The 15,479-nt window shown below is 42.8% G+C and overlaps 1 protein-coding gene across 8 annotated transcripts in view; it reads left to right on the top strand.

The window, feature by feature from the left end:
- Nucleotides 1-15,479, top strand: part of LOC132396500 (serine/arginine-rich splicing factor 6-like) — a 124,181-nt gene that overhangs the window by 25,247 nt on the left and 83,455 nt on the right. For all 8 annotated transcript variants that reach the window (XM_059974068.1, XM_059974066.1, XM_059974067.1 and 5 more), the window contains exons 5-7: nucleotides 149-213; nucleotides 1,159-1,242; nucleotides 1,893-1,923. In XM_059974068.1, the coding sequence (XP_059830051.1) occupies nucleotides 149-213; nucleotides 1,159-1,242; nucleotides 1,893-1,923 (180 nt within the window). The remainder of the gene's footprint in view (nucleotides 1-148; nucleotides 214-1,158; nucleotides 1,243-1,892; nucleotides 1,924-15,479) is intronic.

Genomic DNA, 15,479 nt, shown 5'->3' with positions numbered 1-15,479 from the left:
CAGAGGACCATGATGAGTATATTCACCCCTGACCCAATTAATCATATTGCAGGTTGTAACTCAGCTTTGGACATCCGTTCTTCCCTTTCTTTTACTTTCAGTTGGCATTTCACTCAAGTCCTTACTCAAACTGTCAATTTATTTTCAGGATCTCGTAGACAACATGGAACAAGTTTGGCCACAACTATCTGGCAAAAACAATACGAGATTCTGGTACGTACTTGATAAATGGCCTTCTGTACTCAACCCAATTATCTTCAATTAATGTGCAGATTCAGACTTCAGCAGAATCAGCATTGAACCAAGGATTTATTTCACATAACAGAGGAAATAAGGGCAGGGTTATGCCATTCAGCCCATCTGACTATCACAAACTGTCCATTGGCCTGACTAAACCTTCAGACAACATTCCAGCCTGCCACTCACAGCCACGTTTCTGTTAATTCTAAACAAGCAAACACTTCCATTAGATTCCAGTCTATAACTCATGCCCAGTACTGAAGTCCAAAATGTTGGAAAGCTCAGCAGGTCAGACAGCATCTGTGGATAGAGAAACAGTTAAAATGACACGTCCTTTGTCAGAAATGGGAAAAAAATCTCAGTAGGAGGGAGTTTGAAAAGTCTGTTTTGGGTAAGTACTTGTTAGTTTTCTTGATGACAGGTTGAGCAGAAAATGAAAGGACAGTCCCTCTATCAGAGAGGCACTTTAGAGCAGGCCTGCTTTGAGGTGGAAGTGTGAGCATTGGTCAGGAGTGTGAGCAGCAGGAATGTTATCAATTCCACTGGTTTACTAAGGTAGTAATGGCAGTCAGTGGATGCTCTGCTCCTCCTGTAAAACGTGGGAGATCGGAAAATGGTGTTGTGTCTCTGATGGCTATATCTGCAGGAAATGTGTGCAACTGCAGCTCCTCTCAGACTACGTAGACCATGTGGAGCAGCAGTTGGATTGGAGTTGATGTGGTATGTGTGTTCCCTGTGACCAGTCTATGTGTGCCATATGTTCACACTGTTCCCTGTGTATGGCTTATAAATATGCATGTCTTGTTTACACATAGACCCCATCTTCCCTGTGATCTGTACTTTCAGCCACGCTTCTGGTCCTGCAACACCACAAACTGTGTGTTACAACATCGCTGACCTTTTTCTCTCTCTCAATAGGAAACATGAGTGGGATGAACACGGCAAGCCTGGGGGCTTAACGGTACATGAGTACTTCACGAAAGCGCTGGACTACTTCGACAAGTGAGGATTTGTATATCTCACTAACTCATAACTCCCCTCCTCGCCCTGCTCCTCATTCCCAACCCTACCGCCAACCTAGTGAAGCCACCAAAGGCCCGATTACAGGGCATGAAGAAACCCCCTCAGTGGTAAGAAGAACTGCCCAGGACGTGTGGTGCATTCAGTGTCAGCTGAAGGAGAGACATGGATCTCACGGAGTGAACAGAGCGGCAGCAACAGTGGAGCTCATTAGAAGAGGAAGTGGGCAGGCAGGGAGAGTGAAAGAGAGGTGGCTGTGAGGGAGGGAAAGGGAGAGAAAGAGTGGGAGAGCTGTGGAGGGAAAGATGAATGGAAGAGAGCAAAATAAGGAGGGAGGGGGAGAGGGAGAGGAGTTGGAGGGACTGAAGGTGCTGGGCAGAACAGACAATTGTGGCAGACAGAAAGATGAGAGATGCAAGATGTGTGAGAAAGGGAGAGGGAGAGGCAGACAGATGGGAGAGTGAGCGGGAAACTGCAACAGGAAGTCAAAGAGAGGGAGGGTGTGTGTTGTGAGGAATAAGCAGAGGAGTCTCAATTTGACTGAGGGAGAGGGGAATGACTGAAAGGTGTATTTTTACCAACATTGAATGTTGATGTGCAGTGCAAGTAAAGGTATTCTGTTTCTGTTACAGGGTTCTTGGAAACTGCACTGAGCCTTCTAAGGTGAGACACTCTCTGTAACTGAGTTGAAGTGGTTTTAATACTGTACAGGGCCACACCAGGAGTAGTCAGAACAGTACGGCACCTCTATTTAACTCATCCATACCTACTAAATTGCCCATCCCAAATAGGCCCATTTGCACATGTTCACCTACACCTTTACAATCCTTGTGTCTTCCAAGTGTCTTTTAAACATTTTGCAATAACCATGGGGCGCAATGCTATTACAGTTTGGGACATCAGAGTTCAAAGTTCAATTCCAGCACTATCTGTATGGAGTTTGTATGTCCTCCCCATGAATGTATGGGTTTCCTCCAGGTGCTCCAGTTCTTCCCCCACCCCCCCACAACAGTCCAACGACTTACTGGTTAGTAGCAAATTGCCCTGTGTTTAGGCTAAGGTTAAATAGGTAGTGTTGGGCAACGCAGCTCGTGAAGTTTGAAGGGCCTGTTCCACACTGTAACTCTAAATAACATTGTAATTGTACCCACCCTATCACCCCTTTCACCATACTCCGGACGTCTCCTCTGTACCTACTCCCCAGCACCTTAAACCTGTGTCCTCTTGTGGCAACCACTTCAGCCCTGGGAAAAGCCTCTGACTGTCCACACAATCATTGCCTCTCGTTAAGAGTAAAAAGGATGTGCACAGCAAGTACAGGCAGGTAGGAACAAATGAGATGCATTTGGAATACAAGAAATGCAAGAGAACATTTATGAAAGAAATCAGGAAGGATAAAAGAAGGAAAGAAGTTGCTTTCAGAGACAAGGTGAAGGAGAACTGTAAGGGATTCTACAGATGTTGAGAGTAAAAGGATTTGCAAGGGACAAAATTAGTCCACTGGAAGATCAGAATGGTAATTCGTGTGAGAAGCCAATCATTATTTTGCACCTGTATTTACTCGGGAGTCTATGGAAGTGAGGAAAAGGGGCATCAACTTCATGGACCCTGACAGTTTATTGAGGATGAGGTGTTTGCAATCCTGAGGCAAATCAGGGTGAATTAATTCCCTGACAAGGTGTTCCCTCAGACCCTATGGGAGGCGAGTGCAGAAATTGCCGTGGCTCTTGCAGAGATACTTTAAGCATCCTTAGTGATAGGAGAGGTGCCAGAGGACTGGAGGATAGCCAATGTTTTTGACTGTTTAAGAAAGGCTCTGAACAGAAACCAGGAAATTGTAGGCCGGTGAGCCTGACAGCATTTCTGGGAAAGTCATTGGAAGGTATTCTAAGGGACGGGATATACAAATATTTAGTTAACTGGATCAGTGAAGTTGCAGGTGACACCAAGATTGGTGTGTAGTGAACAGCAAAGAATAATATTATAGCTTGCAGAGGGATCTGCATCAACTGGAAAATGGGCTGAGAAATGGCAGATGGAATTCAATGCAGACAAGTTTGAGGTGTTGCACTTCGGTGGGACCAACCAGGGTAGATCTTACACAGTGAACGGTCGGGCACTGAGGATTGTGGCAAAATAAAGGGATCTGGGAATACAGGTCCATAATTCATTGAAAGTGACAGCACAATATGCTTTTGGCACATTGGCCTTTATAAATCAAAGAACTGTACAGGAGATGGGATGTTATGTTCAAGTCGTCATTTTTATTGCCATTTCGACAAGAACTGCTGGTACAGTGCATAGTAAAACTGAGACAGTGTTTTTCAGGACCATGGTGTTACATGACACAGTACAAAAACTAGACTGAACTACGTAAAAAAACAACACAGAGGAAGCTACACTAGACTACAGACCTACACAGGCCTACGTAAAGTGCACAAAATCAGTGCAGGCATTACAATAAATAATAAACAGGACAGTAGGGCAAGGTGTCATGCAGGCTTTGGTATTAAGGAGTCTGATAGCTTGGGGGAAGAAACTGTTGCATAGTCTGTTGAAGTTGTATAAGACATTGGTGAGGCCTAATTTGGAGTATTGTGTACAGTTTGGTCACCTACATACAGGAAAGATGTAAATAAGATTGAAAGAGTCGGAACTTAAGGATCTGAATTATAAGGAAAGATTGAATAGGTTAGAACTTTATTCCCTAGAACATAGATTGAGGGGAGTTTGACAGAGGTAGACAAAATTATGAGGGATGCATCCTTTCTTTTATACTCTAGTCCTCTCAAAATGAATGCTAATATTGCATTTGCCTTCTTCATCAGCAACATAACCTGAAAATTAACTTTTAGGGAGTCCTACACAAGGACTCCTGAGTCCCTTTGCACCTTAATTTTTTGAATTTTCTCTCCATCTAGAAAATAGTCTACACTTTTATTTCTTACACCAAAGTGCATGACAATATATGTCCCAACACTGTATTCCATCTGCCATTCTCCTATTCTGCCAAATGCCTTCTGAAGCCTCTCTGCTTCCTCAAATCATCCACAAATTTGGCCACAAAGCCTTCATCCAAATCATTAATGGATAACAAAAAGAAATGGTCCCAAAATAGACATCTAGAGAACACCACTAGTCATCAGCATCCAACCAGAAAAAGCACCCTTTTATCCTTCAAACACGAGGAAATCTGCAGATGCTGGAAATTCAAACAACACACACAAAATGCTGGTGGAACACAGCAGGCCAGGCAGCATTTTGAGTGTGTTGCCTTTTATCCTTACTCTTTTCCTCTTGCCAGTTAACCTACGTTCTATCTATGCTAGTATCTTTCCTGTAATACCATGGGCTCTTGTTAAACAGCCGCATGTGTGGCACCTTGTCAAAGGCCTTCTGAAAATCCAAGTACACAACATCCACCAATTCTCCTTTGTTAATCCTGCTTGCTATTTCTTCAAAGAATTCCAACAGATTTGGCAGGCCAGGTTTTCCCTTGAGGAAACCACAGTGACGTTGCCCATTTTATCACATACCTCAAAGTACCCCACAACCACATCCTTAACAATCGACTGGAACATCTTTCCAACCACTGGCATTTCCTTTCTTCTGCCTCATTCCCTTCTTGAAGAATGGAGTGACATCTGCAATTTTCCATTCCTCTAGAACCATCCCGGAATCCTTGAAAGATCATACTAATGCCTCCACAATCCCTTCAGCCACCTCCTTCAGAACTCTGTGGTGGATCTACCTTCAGACCTTTCAGTTTCTCAAACACCTTCTTCCCTAGTAATGGAAACTTCACACCCTTCTGCCCCCCGGCACTTACAAACTTCTGGCACACAGCTAGTGTCTTCCAAAATACACATTTCATCCTCTATTTCCTTGTGCCCCTTTGCTAGCTCTCCAGCATCATTCTCCAGTGATCCAATATCTACTCTCACCTCTCTTTTACATTTTATGTAACTGAAGAAACTTTTGATATCTTCTTTAATATTACTGGCTAACTTACCTTTATTCCATCTTTTCCTCCTTAGTGACTTTTTGGTTGCCATCTGTTGGTACTTCCCAATTCTCTAAATTCACACCAATTTTTGCTCAAATATATGCCCTCTCTGTGGCTTTGACATCTTTAGGATGTATCTATGCTGTGCCTTCTGAACTGCTCTCAGAAACTACAGCCAGTGCTGCTCTGTTGTCATCCTGCTAGTATTCCCTCCCAAACAATTTTGGTAAGCTCCTCTCTGTATTTCCCTTTGCATCATTGTTATACTGATATATCTGACTATCTTCTCCTTCTCAAATTGTGAGGTAAATTCTATCATATTATGATCACCTACTCCTAAGGGTTTCTTAACACGGTCCCTTAGGAGCTGCAACTCGACACACCGGGTGCAGATATGGCCGTCCGGGAAGGTGGGAGACTCCAGGACCTCCCACATCTGACACCGAGCACACTATTTCCTTTCTGCAATTAACACAGGTAAACCTACCTCGTCTCATCCCTTTACTGCCTAAGCCCGTTGAGCCAAAGCCCTGTCACTCTGCTGCCTGCTGGATATGGCAGTCTTCTTTTTCAGCCCTTCACACTCTGCTGGCTGACATCATGTGCCTGCGCAGTCTTGCCTCTCTTTTACCCCAAGTAGTTAAAAACTGCCTTTGCTCTGGAAAACAGCCATTCACTTGCAGCCTTCCTGCTCCACATCATGATTATGATCACTTACTCCTCAGCCTTTCCTTACCTTAATCTGTCTAAATCAATTTTGGGTCAGTGAACAACATCCAATCGTGAATAGCTGATCACCTAGTGGGCTCAACCACAAAGTGCTCTCATGGTCATCCCCTCTTGGAGCCAGCAGCAACTTGATTCTTCTGATCTACCTGCTTATTGAAACTCACTTTCTATCTCCCATCGTGTTAGTGGACCACATCTTTGCCACTGTTTGGGTAGTCTGTATACAACTTTTATCCCTGCAGTTTCTTAGCTCTACCCACAATGAGTCTACACCTTCCAATCCAATGTCAGCTCTCTTTAACAATTTGATTTAATGGTATGGCACAGATTGAGTTAATTAGGCACTTGGAAAGAGCCAATTAAAGTAAGTTACATGAAATGGAGTTGGAGCTGCCCCCCACTGTTCACTTGGCAGAAGACAAGCTCCATTGTGGTCCTTGGTATTCATGGCATCAGGGTCTGCCCTATATACATATATATATTTTGCGTGGTTGTATTTTACTGATATCCTATATGTGCTTGCTATCCTGTGTCTGGAGGTCTAGGCCTTAAGCCAGGGTGTTGCCTGTTTACAGTCACCAGGAGGGAGGCGACGGAGCCAGTGCACTCCACCGGGGGCAGTGTGGCAAGGCGTCCAGGCTGCTACCAGTGTTTGCTTGGCAGAGACAAGCTCTATTGTCGTTCAGGCCTGGATGTTTTTTAATTGTGTGGCTGTTACTAATATTTCTATGTGCTTGCTATCTTGTACATGCTATGTATGCTTTGCGCTGTGTGACTGTTGGGACTGCATTTTGCACATTGGCCCGAGGGTAAAGCTGTCTTGTTTGGCTGTATTCATGCATATACATGTGTGGTCAAATAGCAATTGAACTTAAATTGAATTGCATTGAAATATAAGACCATAAACATAGGAGCAGAATCAGGCCACTTGGCCCATCAAATCCATTCCGCCATTTAACCATGGCCAATCCTTTTTCCTTCTCCTCAATCCCATTTCCTGGCCCTCTCTCCATTGATGCCCAGTCCAATCAAGAACATATCAATCTCTGCCTTAAATACACCCAACAACCTGGCCTCCACAGCTGCACGTGTCAACAAATTCCATACATTCATCTCCCTTTGGCTAAAGAAATTTCTCCGTATCTCTGTTTTGAATGTACACCCCTCTGTCCTAAGGCTGTGCCCTCTTGTCCTAGACTCTCCCACCATGGGAAACATCCTTCCCACATCTACTCTGTCTCAGCCTTTCAACATTTGAAAGGTTTCAATGATATCACCCCTCATCCTTCTGAATTCCAGCAAGTACAGACCCAGAGCCATCAAACGTTCCTTGTATGATAACCCTTTCATTCCTGGAATCATCCTTGTAAACCTCCTCTGGACCCTCTCCAATGTCAACACATCTCTTCTAAGATGAGGGGCCCAAAACTGTACACAATACTCAAGGTGAGGCCTCACCAGTGCCTTATAAACTCTCAGCATCACATCCCTGCTCTTGTATTCCAGACCTCTTGAAATGAATACTAACATTGCACTTGCCTTCCTCACCACTGACTCAACCTGCAAGTTAACCTTTAGTGTGATCTGCACAAGGATTCTCAAGTCCCTCTGCTTCTCAGATTTTTGGATTTTCTCCCCGTTTAGAAAGTAGTCCGCACATTTATTTCTACTAACAAAGTGCATGACCATGTATTTTCCAACTTTGTATTTCATTTGCCATTTTCTTGCCTATTCTCCTAATCTGTCCTTCTGCAGCCTACCTGTTTCCTCAACACTACCTGCTCCTCCACCAATCTTCATGTCATCTGCAAACTTGGCAATAAACCATCTATTTCATCATCTGAATTATTTATATACAGCATAAAAAGAAGTGGTCCCAACACCGACCCCTGCAGAACACCACTAGTCACTGGCAGCCAAACAGACAAGGATCCTTTTATTCCCACTCGCAACCTTCTTCCAATCAGCCAATGCTTTAACAATGTTAGTAACTCTCCTGTAAGCAGCCTCATGTGTTGCACCTTGTCAAAAGCCTTCTGAAAGTCCAAATATACATCATCCATAGCATCCCCTTTATCTATCCTACTTATAATCTCCTCAAATAATTCCGACAGGTTCATCAGGCAGAATTTTCCATGAAGGAAACCATGCTGACTTTGTACTATCTTGTCCTGTGTCACCAAGTACTCCATCACTTCATCCTTAACAATTGACTCTAACATCTTCCTAACCACTGAGGTCAGGCTAACTGATCTATAATTTCCTTTTTGCTGCCTTCCTCCTTTCTTAAAGAGCGGAAGTGACATTTGCAATTTTCCAGTCCTTGGCATCATTCAATGATTTCTGAAAGATCATTTCTAATGCCACCACAATCTCTAATGCTACCTCTTTCAGAACCCTAGGGTGCAGTTCCTCTAGGCCAGGTGACTATGTACTTTTAGGTCTTTCAGTTTTGTTGTATTCCCTCTCTTTTGCTTTTAATGAGCTTTGACTTCTCTTGTAAGCTATGGTTGTACTATTTCTGCCATTTGAGTATTTCTTCATTTTTGGAATACACATGTCCTGCACCTTCCTCATTTTTCCCAGGAACGTATGCCATTGCTGCTCTGCTCTCATCCCTGCTAGCAGCTCCTTCCAATTTATTCTGGTCAACTCCCCTCTCATACCACAGTAATTTCCCTTACTCCTCTGAAATATTGCTACATCAGACTTTCTCCCTATCAAATTTCAAGTTAAACTCAATCATATTGTGATCACTCTCTCCTAAGGATTCTTTTACCTTAAGCTCCCTAATCACCTCCAGTTCATTTGCATAACACCCAATCCAGTATAACTGATCCCCTAGTAGGCTCAGAGACAAACTAAACACCAAGTATACTGCAGATGCTGTGGTGAAATCAACACTTACAAACAAGCTGGATGAACTCAGCAGGTTGGGCAGCATCGGTTGAAATAAGCGTCAACGTTTTGGGCCGAGACCATTCGTCAGAACTGAAGAAGGAGGGGGCAGGGGCCCTATAAAGAAGGTGGGGGGAGGGTGGGAAACCAATCAGAGGAAAGATCAAGGGGTGGGGGAGGGGAAGCAAGGAGGGGATAAGCAAGAGAGGTGAAGAAGGAATATAAGGGGAAAGCACTATGGGCAGTAGAAGAAGGCAGAATCTTGAGAGAGGTGATAGGCAGCTAGAAGAGGAGATAGAGTGAAAGTGGGATGGGGGAAGGGAGAGGGAGGGAATTATCGGAAGTTGGAGAATTCGACGTTCATACCAAGGGGCTGGAGACTAACCAGACAGTATATGAGGTGTTGCTCCTCCAACTGCCATCTCTTAGGCATTCAACTTAGTCAGTTGGTTGAGATCCATTGCCAACCTGATTTTTCCAATTAACCTTCAGGTTAAAATCTCCCATGGGTATCACAACATTGCCCTTTTGATATGCCCTTTGTATTTCCTGTTGCGATCTGTGATCCACCTAGCCACTCTTGGGAGGTCTGTATATAGCTCCCATCAGGATCCTGTTTCAACCCACAACGATTGAACATCTTCAGATCCTATGTCACATCTTTCTACTGATTTGATGTCATTCTTCAGCAGCAGAGTCACGCCACCCCCTCTGCTACCTTCCAATCCCTCCGATACAACGTGTAACCTTGGACGTTCAACTCTCATCTACACCCATCCTTCTGCCATGACTCAGCAATGGCCTGTCTTCTTGCATTTGCTGTTTCGAAGAGCAACACCTCATGTTTCCTTGGGTTAGACTCCATCTGCCATTTCTCAGTCCATATCTGCAACTGATATACATTGTGCTGTATTCTTTGCCAGTCTTCTACTCTATCCACAACTCCACCAATCTTGGTCTCATCTGCAAACTTACTAATCCTACCCTTATTAGTCTGTCTTGTCACCTTGTCAAAATCTCAGCCAAGTGGTAAGACATGACCTGCCACACACAAACCCATGCTGGCTCTCCCTAATTAGACTATGGGTTTCCAAATTCTCATATATTGTATCCCTAAGAATTTTCTCCAGCAATGTCCCTACAACTGGTTTGAGACTCACCAGTCTATAGTTCCCAGGATTTTCCCTTGTTCCCTTCTTACAAAGAAATACAACATTACCTCTGGCTACTTCTCTGGGACCTCGCTTGTGGCTAGAGAGGACATGAAAATACTGATCATGGACCCAACAATCTCGTCCCTTGCCTTCTTCAATAGCCTGGAATAAATCTCATCAGGCCCTGGAGACTTATCTACCTTAATACTCATTAGGAGGCCCAACACTTCCTCCTCCTTGACCTCTAAATGCCTAAACGTATTTATACACTCAGCACTGATCTCCTGGACCTCCCTAGCCTTTTCCTCGGTAAATATTGAAGTAAGGTACTCAGTAAGTACCTCACTCACATTCCCCGCATCCAAGCTAAGGCTTCCCCTTTAATCCATCAATGGTCCTACCCTCTCCCTTGGTATCCTTTTACTCTTGATGTATGTATAGAGTGCCTTGGTATTTACCTTAATCTCCTTGTCAAAAACTATTTATGGCCCCTCCTGGCTTTCCTTTAGAAAAGAACTTCTTTAGTTCTTTTCTGTCTTCTTTATACTCATGTGTTTTGTTTGATCCTGACTTCCAAAGCCTTACATGCTTTTTCTTTATATTCTTGTCTAAATTCACCACCTCTCTGGACATGCAAGGTTTTCTCATCTTTCCATCTTCATCCTTCTAACAAGAACATTCCTTTCCTGTACTCTGTGCAATTGATCATCCACTTGTCTGATGTGGACTTGCGAAAGAATAGGTGTTCTCTTTCTTTCTTTATCAATCTTTTCAGGACATGCATGGTAAATGGTAGGGCATTGAGGAATGCAGTAGAACAGAGTGATCTAGGAATAATGGTGCATAGTTCCCTGAAGGTGGAATCTCATGTGGATGGGGTGGTGAAGAAAGCTTTTGGTATGCTGGCCTTTATAAATCAGAGCATTGAGTATAGGAGTTGGGATGTAATGTTAAAATTGTACAAGGCATTGGTGAGGCCAAACTTGGAGTATTGTGTACAGATCTGGTCTCCGAATTATAGGAAAGATGTCAACAGAATAGAGTACAGAGGAGATTTACTAGAATGTTACCTGGGTTTCAGCACCTAAGTTACAGAGAAAGGTTGAACAAGTTAGGTCTTTATTCTTTGGAGTGTAGAAGGTTGAGGGGGGACTTGATAGAGGTATTTAAAATTATGAGGGGGATAGATAGAGTTGACGTGGATAGGCTTTTTCCATTGAGAGTAGGGGAGATTCAAACAAAAAGCCATGAGTTAAGAGTTAAGGGGCAAAAGTTTAGGGGTAACATGAGGGGGAATTTCTTTACTCAGAGAGTGGTAGCTGTGTGGAATGAGCTTCCAGTAGAAGTGGTAGAGGCAGGTTCAATATTGTCATTAAAAAAAAATTGGATAGGTATATGGACAGACAGGAAAGGAATGGAGGGTTATGGGCTGAGTGCAGGTATGTGGGACTAGGTGAGAGTAAGCGTTCGGCATGGACTAGAAGGGCTGAGATGGCCTGTTATTGTTATATGGTTATATTAATTGAAAAAAATACATATATATAAAAACAAGGGGGGAATTATCACAAATATCTACATCAATAACAATTCATATAAAGGTAAAATTTGTTGCCACTGGCGGCAGTGGAGGCCAAGCAATTGGGTATATTTAAGGCAGAGATTGGTGGGTATCTGAGTAGTCAGGGCATCAAAGGTTATGGTGAGAAGGCGGGGGAATGGGACTAAGGGAGATTGGATCAGCTCATGATAAAATGGCAGAGCAGACTCGATGGGCCGAATGGCTGACTTCTGCTCCTTTGTCTTATGGTCTGTGGTCTAATGTAAACATTATCAAGATTATACATCTAATAGTATGTAATAAAGAATAAGATAATCAATTCTCCTCTTACCATTCCTTGAAAAGAAGAAAAAAGATATAGAAACTTTTATAATTTTAATATACATAAAAAACCCACTAAACAAGAAAAAAAAACAAGAAGAGAGAAAGAAAAGGACTGGGCAACTCAGACTGAGAGTGAAAGCAAGAAAAAGAAAACCTTTCTGATCAAATCCAACATTTCGAGGAGGTAACTGGAAGGGCCATAAATCAAAGCATATGAAAATATTGAATAAAAGGTCACCAAGCTTTCTCAAATTTAAAGGATGTATCAAAAGTCTGACTTCTTACTTTCTCTAAACTTAAACAGGACATAATGGAGGTAAGCCAATGAAGAGCAGTAGGTGGATTAGAGTCCTTCCATTTCAGCAAAATGACTCCCTAGCCAATAAAGTTGTAAAAGCTATCAACCATTGAGCGGAACCAGGAATACATATCTCAAAAATTGCTGTAAATAAATTCAGTGGTAGATCCAAATTCAAGACTTTTGATAAAGTTTTAAAGACTTCTTTCCAAAAATTATCTATTTTGATACAAGATCAAAACATATGTGTTAAAGTAGCCACCTCAATATTACACCTGTCACAAATAGGATTAATACTGGAAAAGATACGGGCTAATTTATCCTTTGACACATGTGTCTGATGCAATGTCTTGAGCTGCATCAAGGAATGATGGGCACAAATAGATGAAGTATTTACCAAATGAAAAATTTTATCCCATTGATTATCTGAGAGTGACTCTCGAAATTCCATTTCCCATGCAGCTTTAATTTTATCGTTAGATACCACGCAAATTCAATAACCATTTATAAATTATAGCAATCAGTCCTTTTTGAAATGGTTTAACCGAAAAAGAGTGTCTATTATATTGGGTGAATAAGCAGAGGGAAAATTTGGAAGTAAACTACGTAGAAAATTCCTAATTTGTAAATATCTAAAAAAGTGTGCATTAAATAGGCCAAATTTGTCACTAACTGAGTGAAAGACAATAGACAATAGGTGCATTTGGCCATTTGGCCCTTCGAGCCGGTACCGCCATTCAATGTAATCATGACTGATCATCCACAATCAGTACCCAATTAAACAATTCCCCATAAACAAGTCTAAAAAAGTTTCTATTCCTTTGGTTTTCCAAATTAAAAAGATCTGATCAGAAATTGATGATTTAAAAAAAAATTGAGATTGATTTTACTAGAAAGAACAAAATTATTAAACTCAAAGAATCTATGAAACAAACCAAATTCTTAATGTATATTTAATAATGGGATTAAGGTCTTGACTACCAAACTTAGAGAGCAGAAAAGGAAGCGGAGCTTCCAGTAAAGAGACCACGGAATACCCCTTCACCGAGTTTTTCTCCAAATCCACCCATAAAGGACAGTCATGTATGTCTGAGAAATGAATCCAAAAAGAAATATATCGAATATTAATTGCCCAATAATACATTCTAAAATTTGGCAAAGCCATACCACCATACAGGTGTTCTCAATTAATGCTTCTTTGTTCCTGCCTAATGCCCTTGTAATTTGCCCGACTCCAATTTAAAACTCTCCCACAAGGAATATACCTACCCTTATCTGCAGCTATCCTGAAAGTTGAGGAGTTGTGGTCACTGAAAAGCTGATTACCCAACACCAGCTCCAGTACACAAACAAGAGAAAATCTGCAGATGCTGGAATTCCTTCAGCATTTTGTGTGTGTTACCAGGTCCAGTATGGCACCTTCTCTTGTTGGACTGTCCACAAATTGATTTAAGAAACCTTCCTGGATACACTTAACAAATTCTGCCCCATCTGAACCCCTTGCACTAAGAAGGTCCTAATTTATATTAGGGAAGTTGTAATCCCCCATGACAAAAACCCAATTATTTTCACACATTTCCTTAACCTGGTTATTTATCTGTTCCTCAATGTCCTGGTGGCTATTCGAGGGTCTGTAGTGCAATGCCGTCAGTGTGATTGCACCTTTCCTCTTCCCCAGTTCATCCAAAAGGACTCAGTGTCTGACCCCTCCATTATGTCTCCTCTGAGTGCAGCTGTGATATTGTCACTGATTAGTAGTGCAATTCTACCCTCCCCCCCCCCCCCCACCTTTGCCTCCTCCTCTGTCTTTTCTAAAGTTTCAAATGCTGGTGCTTTCATCACTCATTCCTGTCCCTCTCTCAACCAAGTTTCAGTAATGGCTACAATGCTGTATTTTCATTCACTGATCTTTGCTCTAAGTTCATCACCCTTACCCATAATATTCCTAGTATTAACATCAACACTCTTCAAACTCTCTGATCCATTATTTAAATTCTGCCTTTCAGTACTTTTCCTGACATCTTCCTTTTGGCCTCGTTCTTCCCTTACTGACCAGGGGCTCTAGTTCCCAGCCTCCTGCAATACTAGCTCGAACTCTCCTGAGTAACGTCAGCAAACCTCCTGGCCAGGATATTAACATAGAATAGTACAGCACATTACAGGCCCTTTGGCCCACTTTGTGCCGACCCTCAAACCCTGCCTCCCATATAACCCCCCACCTTAAATTCCTCTTTATACCTGTCTAGTAGTCTCTTAAACTTCACTAATGTGTCTGCCTCCACCACTGACTCAGGCAGTGCATTCCACACACCAACCACTCTCTGAGTGAAAAACCTTCCTCTAATATCCCCCTTGAACTTCCCTCCCCTTACCTTAAAGCCATGTACTCTTGTACTGAGCAGTGGTGCCCTGGGGAAGAGGCACTGGCTGTCCACTCTGTCTATTCCTCTTAATATCTTGTACACCTCTATCACGTCTCCTCTCATCCTCCTTCTCTCCAAAGAGTAAAGCCCGAGCTCCCTTAATCTCTGATCATAACCCATACTCTCTAAACCAGGCAGCATCCTGGTAAATCTCCTCTGTACCCTTTCTAATGCTTCCACATCCTTCCTATAGTGAGGCGACCAGAACTGGACACAGTACTCCAAGTGTGGCCTAACTAGAGTTTTATCGAGCTGCATCATTACATCGCGTCTCTTAAACTCTATCCCTCGACTTATGAAAGCTAACACCCGATAAGCTTTCTTAACTACCCTATATACCTGTGAGGCAACTTTCAGGGATCTGTGGACATGTACCCCCAGATCCCTCTGCTCCTCCACACTACCAAGTATGCTGCCATTTCATTTGTACTCTGCCTTGGAATTTGTCCTTCCAAAGTGTACCACTACACACTTGTCTGGGTTGAACTCCATCTGCCACTGCTCAGCCCATTTCTGCATCCTATCAATGCCTCTCTGCAATCTTCGACAATCCTCTACTCTATATACAACACCACCAACCTTCATGTCGTCTGCAAACTTGCCAACCCACCCTTCTACCCCAACATCCAGGTCGTTAATAAAAATCACGAAAAGTAGAGGTCCTAGAACAGATCCTTGTGGGACACCACTAGTCACAACCCTCCAATCGGAATGTACTCCCTCCACCACAACACTCTGCCTTCTGCAGGCAAGCCAATTCTGAATCCACCTGGCCAAACTTCCCTGGATCCCATGCCTTCTGACTTTTTGAATAAGCCTACCATGTGGA

This window comes from Hypanus sabinus, chromosome 7 (genome assembly GCF_030144855.1).
Source record: "Hypanus sabinus isolate sHypSab1 chromosome 7, sHypSab1.hap1, whole genome shotgun sequence".
In the NCBI taxonomy this organism is placed as follows: domain Eukaryota; kingdom Metazoa; phylum Chordata; class Chondrichthyes; order Myliobatiformes; family Dasyatidae; genus Hypanus; species Hypanus sabinus.
Note: the sequence above shows the minus strand (reverse complement) of the source record. Positions and strands in the feature narration are given on the sequence as shown.